Source organism: Populus trichocarpa, chromosome 1 (assembly GCF_000002775.5).
Source record: "Populus trichocarpa isolate Nisqually-1 chromosome 1, P.trichocarpa_v4.1, whole genome shotgun sequence".
NCBI lineage: Eukaryota > Viridiplantae > Streptophyta > Magnoliopsida > Malpighiales > Salicaceae > Populus > Populus trichocarpa.
In genome coordinates, this window is record NC_037285.2 from 43411978 (window position 1) to 43431716 (window position 19739).

Here is a 19739-nt window from a genome sequence, read left to right on the forward strand (position 1 = left end):
CACTAATGTTGGTTAAACTAGTACTAGCAGTAACACTTTTACATGTCTTTGAGATTTTTCTTAGCATCTTCAAAATATAACACTAGTTAATTCTCAATTTCAATGTAATAAACTCATAACAAAAAAATATAAAAAGCAACATGTTCCACACACAATAAATAATAATTAAAAAACACATCATGCTTTATGTACACATATTCAAAAGTCCTTTTCACAATGCATTATTTCTCAGTGATATTATTCCCTCCAGATAATATGTTTTAGTTCATTCAATAATATTATCATAATCAATCTTACTCAACTTATAATCTGATTTGATGATAAACACTCATGTAATGATCAATAAGTTGTTATGAATTGTGTATTCATCTTATAATGGTTTTTTAAAATCTTTTAAAAGTTCAGAAAACCTAATTGCATCTACATTTTATTCTTCTTCTAAATAGATGTTGCGGAAACTTTAACCTAAATAATTACAATTCATTCTCATTATATTTATCATTCTCGTTATGTATGCGATTGATTGATAAAAAAGAATGCTTTAAATTTTGTTTTAACACCGAAAATCCCTATTTCTAGGTCACATAAAATCCTAAAAAAACAGAAGAATAGATGTCCTATTTGGTACCTTAGTTTTTACTGCTAAAAGCCTAAAATTACTTTAAAACATGTTAATAAAATATAAAGATAAAAACCCAAAAATGGTATAATCATATATGCATAAAATAAATTACAAAGATGCTTGTATGCCGCTTTGCGTCAAGAGTCTTATTAATCATTGGATAAGAAAACTCAATTAGGTAAATTTTTATGCATATATGATTATATCATTATGAAACGATTTATCTCACCTGTGCTGGAAATTCCCGTTACAGCCACTTCCAAATCCACCTCTCCCTTGGAAATGGCAGTGTAAATGCCGCTTCAAGCCAAAATCAAATAGAAAGAGCTCTGTGCCAGGTTCCATGATATGTCCGATAGCGGTAGCACTCAGACACTCAGGTTTTGCTTCTCCATCGCACAAATATAAATCCAGATATCTTTTCTGCACTTTCCTTCTCTTGCATTTTTTCCATGGGTGGGAGCTGGATTGGAGGCAGGATGAAGTATTGGTGTCAAAGGGAGCCCACTAGTGTAATTATATGTTGCATTAATCGGCATAGCTGCTGTCTTCTTGCTTTTTATACATGTCTTTTTCTTTCCATCTTCTAACCACCACCAGAAAGATTTGCTGATGGCACCAACCATCTATATATTTAATTAATTCAGTCCCCTCAGCATCCTGGTTCTATGGTGTAGTGGTTAGCACTCTGGACTTTGAATCCAGCGACCTGGGTTCGACTCCCGGTAGGACCTTATGTACCTATTTATCAAATTCTTATTATAAGATAGAAACCTTTTTTTTTCTATCGTTGAAACGAGTACAAAAAATGCAATGCAGCAATATTTTTCAGAAACATTGCTTTCCTTCTCTTGGGAAGTATTTTGCATGTTTCAATCGATTCGGCAGGTAGATCAATTAGGGTCACTGTATAGGAAGGAGTATTTTACCCCACTCCGATATTGATCTAGCACTCAGACTGAAATAATAATTAATCTCTGTATCATCAGAGTTCTCCGAGGCCTCCTCCTGAAAGACAACCAGACATTCACACATGTTTCAAACTCAAAACGCAGATTCCACAGCCAGACAGCATGAAGTTCAACATGAGGATGGCTCATTAGATAGTCCCACAAGCGAGCAAGAATCTTCTTCCCTGTGAGCCCCAGTTCCTTTTCATTGAACGAAAAGAGATGATATCTTAAATATTGTACATCTCAGTCCCTGTCATTCTAGGCTAGTTGTAGCTTAAAACAAAATCGAAGTCCTGTCTCGGGAACTCAGCTAATTCACTACATCATCACGGCGCTATTTGCCCTAAATTTGATCTTCCGAGTTTCGAGGCAAGGTTTCTTCATTTAATCTCAGTCGGCAGTGCTGTACAAAATGATGAGTAATCAATTTAGAGAGAACGGCCGAAGATTGTTTAAGATTTCACTCCAAACCGTCCGAAGCTCATTTCTCCCTCGCTCTCTTGAATGAGCTTAAGAATCCTATTGGATTTCCAATTGGAGGTCTAAATACTCATTAAATATCAAGTTAATCAGTATTCGACCATTCGGATTTGTATAAATTTAACTGACTCTAGAAACTCGTAGAGAGGAAAAATAATTAAATCACAAACAACACAGCAAAGGAAAATAATAAGATTAACATGGAGATGGAAAGACATCTAAGGTTAAAGAAATTGGCATCCTTCAGTGTTCACTCGTACAACTTTTTTGCTGATTGAGTTCTTGTTGTTTTACCATCTTTCTTCAAACCTTTCTCAACAGTTATCTCATTGTTAGATATAGCTTTAGCTATTGCTTTCATCTTCCGAACATTCTTTGATCTCTTCATTGGTCTTCCCTTTGTCTTTCTGTTTCAAAAGAAGCTCATGATCAAGACAGGAAGAGTAGAAAAAGAAGGGGTCATTAAGCAGGATGCAAAGGGCTGAAAACAAAAACCAAAGGATCAAAATCGGAAGAGGTTTCCGTCTCCTTGGAGGTGAAACTTAAGTTTGGCAGCATAGGACATAACAAAAACCTGAAGTACTAGAGCCCTTCAATGGAGAGTTGGAGAGTTTCCATTTGACATATCTAACAGATGCCTCTTCCCATGATAATAAACACAAGCAACGTATATGCAAACCATAAGAGCAACCTCTAAAACACATGTTTAATCCTAAAACAAACTGTAAAGCACATCTCCAAAATACAAAAAGTTGTGAAATTTCATTACAAAAATGCCCATTTCCTCTTTTTTATATAGTTAATTGCAGAATTATAACAGCAAAAGCAGTTTCTACAAAACAATTATTACAATTTGATATATGCTATGTAGACTGTAGAGTATAAACTACAAGCTAGCTAAGTTCAAGTCATAATTAATTATTATAAGCAATCAAGAGAAACCACAAGCTCATTAGCACTGACCTAACAGAAGTAACAGGAGCTGATTTTTGAGCTCCAGACTCTGACGTGTCCATCGCTGCACGTACAATTTTTCAAGCTTCATTTTCTTGGCTTATTATTATTCTTTCTTGGAAACAAAACAGGAGCTATAACAAAATAAAATAAAAAAATATGATTGGTAGAGGTACCTTGAGGAAGATCTGAAACAGTGGGCTCTGCGACGTCCATTGAAACGGCACCGTTCTTCTCCTTCTTCTTGTTTCTGTTTTTCGCCATGGTTGAAGAAGTGTTGAGGGAGTTGAGAGACCGAGAGACTGCTAGGATGGTTAAAAACAAAACCCTAGCTTTTATAAGTGAATGACCAATGGGCTTTTAGAGTGAAAATGGCCCAACTCAATAACAAAACAGTTTGGGCCAGCTATTCCCTGTTTCTTATGGAAACCATTCATACACGTCCTGCCATGCTTTCAAAAAAATCATGCTCCCAAGTTTGACTCAGGGCTCGGCCCGCATATAATGGATTAGCCTAGATTTACTAAAATAAAATTATAAAAAATTTAAAAATATATTATTTAAAAAAATATTAAAAATTAACAAGTTTTTATTCAAATTTAACCTGAATCAACACAATTATAAGTCAATATAAGTTTTTAATAGGGTTATATCAAATTAATTTTTTTTATACTCAAACTGAAGGAGTCTTAAATCAACTCAGTATTTAATCTCTAATAAGTTAAAATAGTATTATTAATTTATTAGAAGTTAATAAATATATGATACAAGTATTTTTAAATAAAAAATAATAAGAAGTTTATACATGTTTTCTCAATAATAGATTTCATGTTTAGCTTGTACAAGAACATTGTAGGTGCGATACAACTATACAAATGCCCACCTTACATATACAGATACAATGCAAACCCTAAGTAAACAGCAAAAACAAGGAATTTGAAGACGATGCTTTGCTTAAAGGGGACAGTTATCTTAAATTTCCTTCTTTTTTTAATTCTATAAGCAACAAGAGCATAGGAGACACAAAGCATTAAAAATATTCTTTTAACAAAAATAAAAATAAATGAAAATATAAACTCAAGAAAAAATTAAACCTAGTTAGAAGACTCAATCCGGTTCAATGGATTAACTCGATGACCCATTGAACTAAGTTATCTTACCTAATTTAATTTTTTTTCATAAAATGATTCAAGCTTTTTTAAAAAAAAACAATAATAATTTGGATCAGAACTCGTGACTTTGGGAGGAGGAGCAAGGGCAAAGGAGCCAGCAGTAGAACAGAAGATCCATTGACTTGGTAACTACTCAATCAAAGGACTGGGATTTGTGGGGAGCCAAGAAGCTGCTTATCTGGTAAAATTTGGCAACAACTTTTGGACTATTGTAGATCACTCTGCCTCTTTTAAGACACATTCTGTTAAAATTGACAGCAACATTTCATCTTCATCACAACAATGATGTTCAATCATTAAAAAAGGTGTCTTGGCACATGCCTCAAAAAGAAGAGGCATCCTGTGGCTTTTACACATGCGATCGCTCAACTGCTGCTCTTTTCCAGGGCCCTTGTGTCAAAGCCATTACACTACTTCCATGGCTTACATTCCAACCTAATCAACAAGCACACAGCTACCTATCCTTCATTGATAAGCTGGTGATGATGAAGCTCAACTTGGTCGTTTTACATGCAATCCTACCAACTTCTTGGTAGGATTGCATTGAGTCGCTCTAAGAATCTTGTGCTGATGTTAATGGTTCTTAAAAATAAGTAGCGCGCAGAGACAAACAAACAATGCAAGATTGAACTCTTAACTACTGGTTGAAAAATGGGATATAAACTTATGAAACTATATATATTCTTGTGAGCCACAAATTGACTTTAATTATGAGTCTCATTTCAATCGCAGTCACGTTGAATCTGCTAAAAACATATTTGAAATCTATCTAACATACACTTAAAAGATGTATGTGAGCTCAAGTTCCTCATGATATTTATATAAAAAAAACCCTATATATGTGTGTGTAAGAATGGATTATTAAGAGTATAACTTGATATATTCTAGGGTTTATTTCATTCATCAACCTTGAGATTGGACGAGTAAAAAGAAAATCTATTACTATTCCTATGTGAACCCAAAAAATAATAATAACTGGCTGTCTTTAACCCCAAGCAACAATCATTAAGAAACGTGAGTTGGATTACTTTTTTTAATCAATTAGATATTAAGTATTTATCCACTATGCTTAGATGCTTGATCTAAACCTACTCCTAAATGCAATACACAGCTTTATTTAGAATAGAACTGTGCGGCCATAAAGGACATGAATGATGAGCGTTCAAATCAAATACATAAGACAAGAGACTTTTAATAGATGGTGAACATGCAGTGATTATTGGATTGATGATAAAAGGGGGGAAAATAATGATTTGATGTGTTGTTTTAGGTGAAGTGGGTTTATATTAAATTTCAGACAGACTTTTAGGTGAATTGCATGCCACGGGAAACAAACGGGGAACATTTTTATGAAACACATCACTCTCTCTTTTAGAACTTAGAAATTGCTAACCCAGAGGTTAAATGCAGCACAGCCACGTACAAAAACTATCATGAATTTTGCCAAAATCCTGGTTGACTAGCGAGAATCTTGCCAAAATCCCAGCAAGGATTGTATCACTGTTTATACTTGCATTTGGAACTGCATCTTAAAAATGTATTATATTAGATTAATGTTTTTTTATATAGTTTTGATGTACTAGTATAAATAAATAAATAAATAAATAATCTGAAAAAAAATCTTTATTATTCAATTTCAAGTAAAAAATACATGGCATATGTATTCTAAATTTTGGAATTTCTTGATAATCAATTGAGTAATTAGAGATATTTTAAGTTTTGCATGAGGTCTATTAGAATTGTTTTTTATTTCTTTTTTCACAAAGGTAGAGATTAAACAAAAACTAGCTTCTCATATGAATAATTGTTCGATGTATCAACTAAGCTCTTGTTTAATATTGCGTTCTAAACATGAGATAGATAAAATTTGAGAATTTGTTTTTATTTAAAATTAATTTTTTTATATTTTTTTTATTATTTTGATATGCTGATATTAAAAATATTTTTTTTATACATTTCTAAGTGAAAAACACTTTGAAAAGCAATCACTACCACACTCACAAACATCTCCGAAAACAAGAAAGAAATATCAACAAAGAGGTAGTTCTTAATTTAAATATCACAAGTGCCAAACACTAAGATTAATTAATGAATATATGTATCTTCAATGAGAGCATTTTTTAGTGGAAATCTTGAATGCCCATGATTTGAACATCTGTAAAATTAATGTTGATATTTATAGGCTTATTGGCTGGCACAATATAACAACCTTATTTCCGAATCTTCCAAATCGATCATGCTGTAAACTGAGTAGAATCTTGCTACTCATATTCACGATAAAAGTTCCACATAATGCAAAGAAATTGAATTCTTAGAGAAAATTGTCTGTTTGGAGGGGAAGGGGAGGCTTCTCCAAGGATTCCAACAAAGTTGGAAGTCATAAAATCACCTATGAAATGACGACATCATGGGACTTGTGAAGGGCTAGTGACATTATAGCAGATTTGCCTCGGACTAGCTTGGTTGCCCTTACATGTCATGTAAAACTAATGACATGATAACGAGTGATGTTAATAATTACATAAACAAGTTTAATTGATCTTATCCATTAAAAAAAAAACATTTCAATCTAATAATTTAAACAATTAAGTTAAGTCAGGTTTCATGATATTATTTATATTATCTTTTAATACATTTTTTCAAGGGAAAGCTCTTTAAGTTTGAAACTTGCATAGACTCACATTACTTTGTTCTTAATTTTTATCAAATAAATAGGGATGATGAAATTCAAATTCGAGATCACTTGGTCATCAAGACTCTGATATCATGTCAAAGAACCATCTCAATTCTATAGCTTAAGCTGTTAAGTGAAGTTTCAAGATATGATTTATATTATTCCCTAACACAAAGGACTTATATTTTCTTTAAAACTTGTTCTTGCTATTTCATCTTGTTAAGTACTATTTCTCTTAATAATATAAATGAGATACAGCGATTTTTGAGCACTTAAATTTATATGATTTTCACAATTAAGTGTTGATTTTTAATTTTATTTAAATGGTGGCCGATTTTTTAATTTTGTATAATAAATTAAGTATATATCTAAATCGATGTGTATCAGTTAAATAATAATATATTCATTAAAGTAAAGACATGAACGTACTGGGACAATTTAGATAATATTTAGGATTCATGTTGTTATAGTATTCTTAGTTTTCAGTTAAGTTTTGGTCGTTCTAGAAGCAATTTATATATATGACATCTTATTACTCTTAAATGTTATTTGACTATATAACATACATCCATTTAGATATTTTATTGTACGAAATTAAGAAATTTGATACTTATATATATGTGTGTGTGCGTGACTCTTTTATTTTATATTAATCCTTAAATTTAGAGTAAATCAATGGTCTAAAAATCATGTGAAACTAAAAGTTTTATACCTCACAATTCCTCTTTTATATACACTTAATCTTTAGTAAATTACCTGATGTCATCTTTAGAAATTGCTCAAGAGAGAAGTAATGTAGAGAGGAATGGTAAGAAATTGATTATCAACGAATGTCATAAATGATTAGCTTCTTGTTTTTTTTAAAAAAGTAAATAATACATGTTTTTGTATGAATTCTTTGTATAGAAATTGCATTTGTATAGTATTACTCGGAATGGTATATAAATTTATTGTAATATATACCCATGTTAAGCATGATTCTTAAAAAAACAAATCCATTAAATTTCCCAAGAGAGAGCTTGGTTATGAACTCAATTTCAACTCTTAAACGAATAATGCAGAAGTAGTTTACTATTTTAAAAAAAAAAATTGCAAATGTAGTTGGTAACATTCACAAGACCAATAAGATGCGGGCCTGTTTGGAATTGTGATTGCGGTTCAAAATGCTTTTCGTTTAGAAATGCATTAAAATGATATTTTTTTATTTTTAAAAATTTATTTTTGAAATCAGCACATCAAAACGATCCGAAAATATAAAAAAATTAATTTTTAACAAAAAGATTAAATTTTTTGAAAACACGAGTTGGCCTGCATTTCCAAACAGAGCGACATATTAGTCTAAATGAATACTAATGCCATAAATATGTGTGAAAACCAAGTGTAGTCACAATGTAATATAGCTTTGAAAAAAGGAAGGAAGTAAAAGGTTCAAGGGATTAATATGTCATTAGAGTTCCGGTGGAACCTATTTTTTATTAAAATCTGAATATTTTTTTATTTTAAATTAATTGTTTTTAGTGTTTTTGAATTATTTTGATATATTAATATCAAAAATAAATTTTAAAAAATAAAATAAAATCTTATTTTTATATATTTTCAAACAAAAAAAACTTTAAATAACAACATTTCCCTCAATCTATATCAACTCTCAATTTAAATCAACTCCTAAATAGAAAAGAAACAACTAATACATTCCAACATTGCCGAGGATTAGGTGGGCTTTGCTTGTTCAAGTTTGTTGCTAGCTTTTGTTGTTGACTTCTCCATTACATTGTCTAATATGGCCGTTGCCTTTTGCCCTTAATTATCGGGGGCCATGCTACCGTTATCATTACTCTGCCACCACTTTCGAACAAATTATAAAATCCAGGATCCCTCGTTGTCCACTTTAGATTATTTTTTTTAAATTAGCACGTTTTCAAAATAACACAACTTGAAAAATAATTAGCAAATGTTAAGATCGAAAAACATGATATTTAAAATTATCGTTTTTGATAAATGCAATATTTAAAAAAATTGTGAAATTCACTATATAAATTACAATAAGAAAAGAAAAGAAAGAGAAATAAAGAAAGAAAGAAACCTTAGAGATAAATCAAAATTTTGATTACAACATTATTGGTATATCAAAAAAATCTCAACAAAATAAATCCAATGACATCAAGAAAGATTACTAACGGTGATCGGAGTGGGTTATATTTACCACCCAAAGATAGCGAGTGACTCATTTGCTTTTGGCAGCAAGTGTGGCCAACTCCAATCATCATTGGTGACCTTCTTGTTGTTGTTGGAATCATTTCATCGAAATTTTTTTATATTACCGGTGGTGTCATAATCGAAATTTTGGTATACCTTGAGGGCATTTTTCTCTCCCTCATCTCTCCTCATTGGAATATGTGAAGAGAGATGAGAGAGAGAGATATAAAGAAAAAACAGAGAAAGAGACCATGATTGCACATTGAAGCTTCGATTACAACACCGTCAATATTATCGAAAAGATCTTAACAAGACAAATACAACGACACTAGGGAAGGTTATCAACGGTGATCGGAGTGAACTGCATTTGCTGCCAAAGTCATCTGTCATCTTTGGGTGACAAATGTAGCCCACTTCGATCATTATTGGTGACCTTTCTTGGTGTTGGATTTATTTTGTTGATATTTTTTTATGGTACCAGTGGTATCGTAATCGAAACTTTAGTATGCTTTTAGGATCCCTTTCTTTATTTCTTTTTTTTCTCTCTGATCTCTTCTCTGCTCTCTTCATAATTTACGCAGCTCATTTCACAATATTTTTGAAATGTTGCATTTATAAATAGTTATGAGTTTGAATGTCATGTTTTTCATTTGTGACATGTAAAAGTTATGTTATTTCATCAATTCTTTTTCAAACTATGTTATTTTATCATTTTTGTTTAGAAAAAAAAAACCTTGCTAATCGGCAAAAATACCCTCTAATTTAAGACAGTTCAAATTACTCACGTACCCTTGTTGATTGACTAGGAACTTAAAGGAGTGTTTGTTTTTTGGGTTGAACATGTTTTTCACCTTAAAAGGTATCAAATTGATGTTTTTTAAATATTTTTCTATGATTTTAATGTGTTTATATAAAAGATTATAAAAAAAACATTATTTTAAGTGTTTTCTATTAGAAAAAACATCATGTTGATTTTCCATTCAACATGAAAAGAACCTCTTGTATATAATTGAGTCAAGAGTCAATTTTAAGTTAATTAATGGTTTATTCTTAGTGAAGAGTGGTATTAGTTTAATTATAATTATAACCGAACAAAACCTTAATAAAGAAATCAATTGCATGTTGTGTCTTTCAGAAAATATGAATCATCCAAGGTCATCCAAAGCTACAAGGAATTGCACTATATATATAAAAAAAATTCTATCGTGGAATTGACTCTCTTATGATTTCCTTTTATTTTATTTTATTTTAACAAAAGAGGATGTCACTTTAGTCCTTTAAAAGGGAAAAAAGAAAACTAAAATATAGTAGTGGAATAGCAGGACAGATTAAAAATATTGCATGGAAACAAATAGTCGAGAGGTCTAAGCAAATCTTGACCTCTACATTGGCCTGGAACTATCTCATCCATTTCTCTTCTTTTTTCTTTGTTTTTGTTGTCATAATCACTTATGTTTGTGATTGTAATTACGGTTAATTTTTAAACTATTTTTTATATTAAAATATATTAAAATAATATTTTTTTTAATTTTTAAAAATTATTTTTAAGATTATGAAAACTATACAAAACATAAAAAACAATTAATTTTTAATAAAAAAAATTAAATTTTTAAAAACCAATATAACAAAATTTTCAAACGCAACCAGAGAATATAAATTGGGCTATGGAAACTTTTTAGTAGCCACTAATATTTTTTTTGGACAGGAGGTAGCTAGCCACTAATACCAAAACAGGTGTCCGATTGAGGGGCATCCATTGAGAAAAGGCTAAAACTGGTGTTTTTAGTGGGGACGAATACTGTAGTTATAAACTATTTTATTTTACATTATTGATTGAAATAATAAAATAACAAATTTGCCCAACTTGCCAAAAACATTTGGCTTCACTATTGGGAATAATAGGTTATTTTCATATTTTTACACGGTAAAATTAATAATTTAGCTTTGAAAGCACAGAATATTAAACTAGCTTCTAGAAATTGTTTAGACTTTTATTTTTAAAGCATGTTAAAATAACTAGATTGCCTTTGAAATAAAAAAAAAATCATGAGCTTTTTTGTCTTTTCATGTTAGTGTTTTTTTTATTATTAGTGTTTTTTTATTATTAAATTAAATAAGAACACTTTTGTAATTGAATAAATATAAATATTATTAAAAAATAGCTCATGCATGCATTTCACTCATCAAAACATGGGTTGAAGTTGTACCATTAGAACAACTCGTGTAGAGTCGAACTAGTGGTCAAATGGTATTTTATGGGGCAATGTTCAAATTGTTTTGACGACCCTTATATTTTTTGATGTTGCGTGTGGCCTACAGATCTCTTGTTTGGCACTTATAACATTTTCTTTTATATTTTTTTCTTATTTTCTCTTTTTTCCTTGATTTTTACGTATGAAATCCAAATTTTCAAACCAATCCTTCAATTTATTTTTCCTTCAGATTTAGTCTTTGTTTTTTTACTACTATTTATTTTATTTGAAATTATTTATAAAATTGATTTTTTTTATTTCATCATCCTTCAATTATTTCATATGTTATATTTGGTTCTTATTCTTTTTATTATTATTATTATTTTTAATCATTTTCTTAATTGAATTTATTTTTCAATTTCATCCATCAACATTTAATTTTATTTTATTTTTATGTCAAATTTGATTCTTTATTCTTTTGATTGCTATTTGTTTTACTTTGGCAAATTTTTTAGATTGGATTTTTTTTTTATTTCATCCTTTAATATTAAATTGATTGAGAATTGAGCTTCTTTGTTGAATCCGAGTCTAGGGTTTCACGGGTTGTGGGTTTAGAAAATTAACCCAAGTTTAAGATATTCGCCTGAATTTTCTTAGTTTTGTATTCCTTTCTTCATGCTTATAATTTTTTTTCCAGTTTCATCCTTCAATGTTTTTTTATTTCTTAAATTTTATTTCTAATTCTTTACAATTGAAGAATTTGGTTCTGGATGTAGTCTAGCTTAAGGTCAATTAATACTCAATCAAGGCTCAACCAAGAAGAAAATAAAGGAAGGAAAAAGACAGACACAAATTGTCTAACTAGGTTAGCTCATTTTGGTTATGACCATTACTCAGGTCATAGATTTTATCAAAGAACCAATTCAACCCAATAACTTAAGCTTTTAAGTGAAGTTTCAAGATATAATTTATATTATTTTCTAACACACCTCCTCAAATGAAAATTCTTCGGGCTTGAAACTTATACAGACCTACATTATCTTATGCTTAATTTTTATCAAATAAATGAGGATGATGAGATTCGAACTCGTGACTGATTGGTCATCAAGGCTCTGATACCATGTCAAATAACCAATTCAACCCAATAACTTAAGCTTTTAAGTGAGGTCTCAATATATAATTTATATTATTCTCTAACTGATTTTACGTGTTTATCCTAGTTAATACAGTGTATCGTTGTCTTTTCATTTCACTCTCTAATTTTTTTTACGATTTAATCCTTTGATAATTTGTTATTGTACATTTAAGTTGGGACTAAGTTGAGGTTAAAACGATGATGACATAAATTTTTTTTTAACCAGATTATTATTTGATTCGCTAGGTTTAACAAGTCATATAAACCTTTTCTTTTACTTATTAACACCTATGACAATTGATTAATATGATTTGACACACTAATTGAGATTTTTTTATTTTTATTTTAAATATTTTATCACATGAAAAAAAATAACATCAATTATATATCTTTTTTTAATATAATAATTTGGTTTTTATTCGTCCCGCAAGCACTAGCCCTAGTTAAACTATAACTAAAACGGCTCAGTCTTTTACTGTGGACTGCACAATGCAGTCCACAGTAAAAGATGAGCCTTTTTTTTTCATTTTTTTTAGCTTTTTCTTTTTTGTTTTTTGAGCTCTTTTTTTTTTTAGCTGTTTTTTTTTTCATTTTTTATGCCTTTAGATTTATTTTTTTGCTTCTTTCTTTGTTTTTTTTCTTTTAATAAGTTTTTTTTGTATGTTAATGTTAAATTTTATTTTTATTTAGTTATCAGACTTTCATGACACAGATTCCGGATTTAACAGGTTAACATGGTTTGACGAGTTAACCTAAATTTTTTTTTTCTTTTTTTCTTTTTAATTAATTTTTTTCGTTTAGTTTAGTTTGTTAATTTTAAATTTCTTTCTATTTAGTTATCAGACTTTCATGACACATATCTCGGGTTTGACGGGTTAACCTGGTTTCATGGGTTAGCCCAATTAATTCTGGGTTAACCCATCAATTTTTTTTTCTATGTAGTTATCAAACTTTCATGATGTGAATCCCAGGTTTGACGGGTTAACCTGGTTTGAAGGGTTAACCCAGTTAATTCAGATTTTTTTTCTTTTTCTTCATTAGTTTTTTTCTTCCTGTTGGTTTTTTTTCTTTATTTTTTTCTTTTTAGTTAATCTATTTCATTATCACACTTTTATGACATGACCTTGCAGCCAGACCCACATCCAAGGCTATTGGGTCTGGTGTTGCAGTCAGACTCACTTAAACTTGAGTCATGTAAGTTTAATATTATTATTAATATTATAATATTACTCTTGGGTCAAGCGTTGCAGCTAGACCTAAGGCTTTTGAGTATATCTTTGCAGAAAAACCTAACACTCTTAGATCTTAGCCTTTTTTGATATTTTTTATGCAAGAAAAAAAAATCTACCCGTGGCGTATGCCTTTTTTTTTTTTTCCTTTCTTTTTTTTTAAGCCTTTTACTGTGGAATGTACAGTGCAGTCCACAGTAAAAAAGCTGATGCCTTTCGTTTTGTTTTTAGCTTTTTTCTTTGTGTTTTTTTGTTTTTTAATTAATTTTTTTAATTAACTTTCTTAATATTAAATTTTTTCTATTTAATTATCAGACTTTTATGACACGGATCCCAGATTTGACGGGTTAATCTGGTTTGACAGGTTAACCCAGTTGATTCAAAGTTAATTTAGATTTTTTTTCTCTTTCTTCATTTGTTTTTTTTCTTCTTATAGGTTTTTTTCTTTATTTTTTCTTTTTAATCAATATTTTTTATTTAATTTAGTTCATTAATATTAATTTTTTTTCTATTTAGTTATCGGCTGATGCCTTTAGTTTTTTTTTTCCTTTTGCTTTTTTGTCGTTTTTATGCCTTTGACTGTGGACTGTACAATGTAGTCCACAGTGAAAAGGGTGATGTCTTTTATTTGTTTTTGTTTTTTTTTCTTTTTAGTTAATTTTTTTTGTTTAATTTAATTTGTTAATGTTAAATTTTTTTCTATTTAGTTATCAAACTTTCATGACACGGATTCCGGGTTTGATGGGTTAACCTAGTTTCATGGGTTAGCCCAGTTAATTCTGGGTTAACCCGTCAATTTTTTTTTTCTATTTAGTTATCAAACTTTCACGACACGAATCCAAGGTTTGACGGGTTAACCTGGTTTGAAGGGTTAACCCAGTTAATTCAAAAAAAATTTCTTTTTCTTCATTATTATTTTTTTCCTGTTGGTTTTTTTTCTTTGTTTTTTTATTTTTAATTAATCTATTTGATTATCACACTTTTATGACATGACCTTGCAGCCAGACCCACATCCAAGGCTATTGAGTTTGATATTGCAATCATACCCACTTAAACTTGGATCATGCAAGTTTAATGTTATTATTAATATTATAAATATTACTCTTGGATCAAGTGTTGCAACCAAACCCAAGACTCTTAGGTATAGCTTTGCAAAAAGACGTAACACTTTTAAATCTTAGCTTTTTTGATATTTTTATGTAAAAAAAAATTAACCCGCGGTTTCGCGCGGGTGATATAACTAGTGTCAACTATTTTCCAAGTTATTCAGGCTTCCCTCCTCAGCATGGAAGGTCACAATCCAACCAACAATGCCTTATCTTAACTCGACCCATAATCATGCACATTATTTAAATTTTGAAAAGATTATTAGATTATTTTAGCTTTTTAATCAAATCGACTAAAAATGGTCCAAGGACAAAAAGACATTCCCTATCCTTTTCGGCACGTTGCACTGCGTACAGCCATTAAAACTCATCAATTATTCTTATTATTTTATATGCCGGAAGAAATGAAAGTGCCCTCTTTCGAGAGCTTATTCACTACCATGCCGTTTCCGGCAAAGGATCATTTTAATTCACTGGTCTATGTCCTTAGCTTCCAAGCGACTGGTTCGTGGCGTGCAGCAAGTTTATTCAGCCCGCCGTTTTTGGTTCTGATATCATTAATCCCCCCCCCCCCCCCCCCCGGAACATTTGATTATAACCAATACACGCAACATTTTTTTTTTTCCAGATATTCTCATACCATTTTAAAAGATGAGACTAATTTTATTTGAGGTTCGTGGCTGTTCTTTTTAATAAATATACTTTCTAGAAGTCAAACTTGTATTACTATCATTACAGGGATATAGCAGTACCTTAACCGCTAGACCAACACTTCATTGGTACACGCCACAGTTTTAGCTATACTAAAAGAATTATATCATTAAAAAGTGAAAATTTGACTCAAATTTAAAGATTTTTTTTTTATTTAAGTTAAAAGTTATTTATAACACAAGTTTAGTTAAAAGATGAAAAATAATTTGAAAAAATTTATGCCAAGAGGAACTTTACTTGCCTTTTGTTTACGAGATTAATTAGACCTCGTTTGTTTTTGCGTTTCGAAAGCATTTTTGAAAAAAAATGAAAACTTTTTATTTTCTTTACTTCAAATTAAAATTTTTTTCTTGTGTTTCAAGATCATTTTAATATACTGATGTCAAAATAATTTTTAAAAAATAAAAAATATTATTTTAATACATTTCCGAATAAAAAAAACTTTAAAAAACAATCATTATCACACACTCAAATATTACTTAAACAACATGGGTCGAAGTTCAAACATCTATCCTAATTCCATGCAAGGGAGAATCCGAGGGGGTCGGGTACAAAACTAATTTGTTTTTTTATATTATTATTTTGAATTTAAATTTGAATTTGAAAGAAAGTTGTGAAATAAACCCCATGAATGCATTGATTTTGCTTATTCAATTTAGAAGGGACTTGGTCTTGATTTGCCATAATTAATCTTATAATACCATAAATGTTTAAACCAAGGAAAGTAGAGGGTTTAAAAGTGAACTACCTTATTTATACAAATTATATCCGTCTAAGTGCCTCGTTATTCAATGAATCGTGATCCATTATGATAGAAGGACTTAGCCATCGACTAATCATCAATTACCTATGTGTTAGCTGTGAAAATTATATATTTATTGCTAAGATTAGGCTGGTTTACCAATTATGGTAATTAATACACAATTTATATATATAAAAAAATCAAACTAGGAAAAAAGCAATCTCTCGACCCAGATCTACTCCGTTAAACATGATAAAAGTTCAAAAACATCTTAATAAAACTTGTTGATATTAATATGAATCTTTTATATCGCTAGAAAATGGCTAAACCGATAATGTTTTCTCTTCTTCATTATTTTTAGAAGACTTTTTCTCTTTTCTTTCAAACTGAGAGACTAAAATGTTAAGCAAATAAAAATTAAAATTAAAATTAAAAAAACTATAGGGATTGTAAAGGAAAAAAAAAATTAAGTGGACTAAATAGAAATTTTGCTAGCGAATTTGAGATTGGCCATGAGATTTCTTTTTATTTTACACCTTGGTCTACTTTTGCTGAATGTTTTCTTTCTTTAACAAATTAGTTATTAATTTTGACATAGAAAGCTATAATTGAAAAAGCATTTAAGGATGAAATTAAAATAAAATAATGTGAATTACTATATAATGATTTATCTAGCCATTTTGGTATATTTTATACTTTGTTATTGAGTGGAAGCTATTCAAAGCTTCTTCTTTCAGACATGAAAAAGAAAAAAAAATATTAACAATGATTTTGATCACGGTTTCATCTTAGTGTGTGTTTAATATTATGATGCAGGATGTTTTTTTGCTTTAAAATACTTTAATTTATATTTTTTTCCAAATTGTTTTTTATTCTTTATATCAACACATCAAAATCATTATAAAACATCAATTTAATATCTCTTTAATATCTCCTCAAGCCAAATACACTTTTGAAATGCGCTCAAATGCAAAAACAAACGGTGCTTTTATCCTGCTTTTCTGTTTGTTTCTGCGTTTCAAAAGCGCTTTTGACAAAATTTGAAATTTTTTTATTTTTTTATTAACTTGAAATTAATATGTTTTTAGTGTTTTCAAATCATTTTGATGTGCTGATGTCAAAAATAATTTTTAAAAAATAAAAAAACATCATTGGCATGTATTTTAGCACGAAAAGCTATTTGAAAAGCAACCGCAACCACACTGCCAAACAAACCCTAGTAATAATGATCATCGTCATTTTATTTTGCTTTTTCACGCTAGGTTAAAGAAGTAACATTACCAAAATATTTGACAATACCGAAGAAATATTTTGTTAGTATTTAAGCTAGATTTCATTAGTATTTTTAATTGTTGATAAGAACATGTTTTTGGAAAGTATCTCGTCGGTTTTCAAAAAATAAGATTTTCCTGCCTATTTCCCGTTAGAAACTCCAAGGCAACTAAATTGCCGATAGAATCTTTCTTTGCCAAATTCGCTGGAAAGCCTTGAACATTTGGAAATTCCAATAAAATTACCTATAGAAATGCCAATAAAATAACCTTTCTATCAATAATTTTGTCACCGTTTTAATTATTTTTTTTCTAGATTTTTTTAGGCATCGACAAGGTTTAATTAATCACTACTCTTATTAATTTCAAAGGGTTGTCTTCATGGTTAATTTTTTTTTAATTCATTATTTTTTTGAATTTAATCTTCATCGTTAGTATTTTTTTTAAATTATTAAATTCATCTTAATGCACTAGATTGTTATGAGCAATGCATCTTTAATAACATTGATTAACATATAAACTCATAGTTATTAAACTCGGCCCAGAAATTGATTTGGTTAAGGAGCCGGGTTCTGGGTTTTATGGGTCAACCCGGAAATTGTTTTAAAAAAATATTAAAATTTTAATATTTTATATGAAAAAATCAATATGAATATAGGCTATATATGTTATAAATAATAAAATTTTAAAAAATATTTTAAATTTTTTTATTTCATATTAAAAAATAATATGTTATTTAAAATTTTGAAAAAGGGCACAAACATGCCTAAATTTTCCCTATCTCTACTAGAAATAAAAACAAGCCGCTGACCCCCTTGCTTTGGATTTTCTCTCCCAAAACCAGTAAAGCTTCCCTTTTCACTTGGTCAAAGTAGCTGCCACAAAGACCCAGCCACAACTTCCCTCATACCTCTCTCAATCATACCCCTGCCCATTTGGCCAAAACTAGAGAGCCCCTCCCTCTTTTTTCCCAGCCACCTATTGGCCAAACCAAGAGACCCAGCTTTTCAATGGCGATTTGCTTGTTTTCTGCACTATTCTTATTTTCTAGTAGCATTAAAGGTCTAAAAATCAAACAGCATAAACCATTCATTTATGTGTTTCTTTTCCAAGACTGGCTTTGCGCATGGTAATAAACTTCTCAGCCAGCTTGTCTCAGTCGGGCCAGCTTTCATGTCTCAGTCGAGCCAGCTTCCATGGACGACTGGAGCATTTGCAAACAATAGCTCATTATAAAGAAGATGAAGAAATAAAAAGAGAAGCCGAATGACAGAAACCAATTTGAAGAAGAACCGAGTCTCGTCCGAGTTCTCCCGAGTAGCTTGGGTCATGGGTTGACCCACCGGTCGCCCGAGTTTTGCCAGGTTGTTGCACCTACCGGTTTTTTAACAAACCCGAATCGGTCCAGCCACCGGGTCGACCGGGTCCCGGGTCGGGCCGGGTTTAATAACTATGTAAAAACTAGTTTAAAAATACATTTATCATAGAAAAAAAATACTACTCCTGCTATTTTGTATTCAATAAAAGAAAATAAATTTATAACGAAGAAGAGTAGGCCATGGGTTCAATTATTCAAGATCAGAATTACTTTTAACTTGAATTTTCTTAACAATTACGGCAATCCATGATTGATTGATAGATTTTTTTTTTGTCGTAGATAGCAACATTACATATAATTCCATTTCTAGTGCAATAAACAAAGTCCCACATAAGCAGCAGAATCTCAGTGGGGTAATGTCATCCACCCAAACAACACAGCAAATCCTATAACGGTAATTAACTCAAATTTTCAAATATTTACTTTTTTTAAACCAAATAAAAGCTGTAAATTCTACCTAAAATAAAAAAAACCCAAAAGACAATCCAACCCAAAAACCCCCGGTAAACTTTCCATATTTTCTCTCGTGGCTTTTTTAAGTCGCATTATATTTGGTCAATAGAAAAAAATAGACAGGAAAAATAAAAATATATTTGGTTTAAAAAATAAAAACATGAAATAAAATAAATTAGTATATTAAATTAAGATGTTTAAATAAAATTTCATGTTTATAATTGTTTTAAGTGTTAAGAATTGAATTTAAAAAAGAATTAAATATCTAAAAATAGTACAAAAATAAATTAAAAACCAACTTCTGTGATTTATTAAACTAAACAGGAGAAGTTAACTAGTTTTTTTCTAAATAGTCATTTACCTTTTTTTTTAAGAGATCTTTAAAAAATTAAAAGGAAGGTGATAAGTATAATAAAAGAAAAAAAATAAATTGAATTTTATCTTTTCTAAATATATGAGTTTAATTTATTT

The 19739-nt window shown here is 29.8% G+C and overlaps 1 protein-coding gene and 1 non-coding gene across 2 annotated transcripts; one reads left to right on the forward strand and one right to left on the reverse strand.

The window, feature by feature from the left end:
• Window positions 1–1284: 1284 nt before the first annotated feature.
• Window positions 1285–1356, forward strand: TRNAQ-UUG (transfer RNA glutamine (anticodon UUG)). The gene has a single exon. It is a non-coding gene; the product is annotated as a tRNA-Gln (tRNA).
• A 741-nt stretch (window positions 1357–2097) lies between these two features.
• Window positions 2098–3354, reverse strand: LOC18095651 (uncharacterized). The gene is made up of 3 exons (XM_006370274.3): window positions 3186–3354; window positions 3019–3073; window positions 2098–2462 (listed from the first exon to the last, which is right to left on the reverse strand). The coding sequence occupies exons 1-3, from the start codon at window positions 3271–3273 to the stop codon at window positions 2306–2308; spliced, it is 300 nt and encodes a 99-aa protein (XP_006370336.1). The 5' UTR covers window positions 3274–3354; the 3' UTR covers window positions 2098–2305.
• Between the last annotated feature and the right edge of the window lie 16385 nt (window positions 3355–19739).

Excerpts from the sequence above, each read along its gene's own strand:
- LOC18095651 (XM_006370274.3), bottom strand. The coding sequence starts at position 3,273 with ATGGCGAAAAACAGAAACAAGAAGAAGGAGAAGAACGGTGCCGTTTCA. Across the intron at positions 3,074-3,185 it reads TGTTTCAGATCTTCCTCAAG|CGATGGACACGTCAGAGTCT; the intron begins GTACCTCTACCA and ends TTGTACGTGCAG. Across the intron at positions 2,463-3,018 it reads GCTCCTGTTACTTCTGTTAG|AAAGACAAAGGGAAGACCAA; the intron begins GTCAGTGCTAAT and ends CTTTTGAAACAG.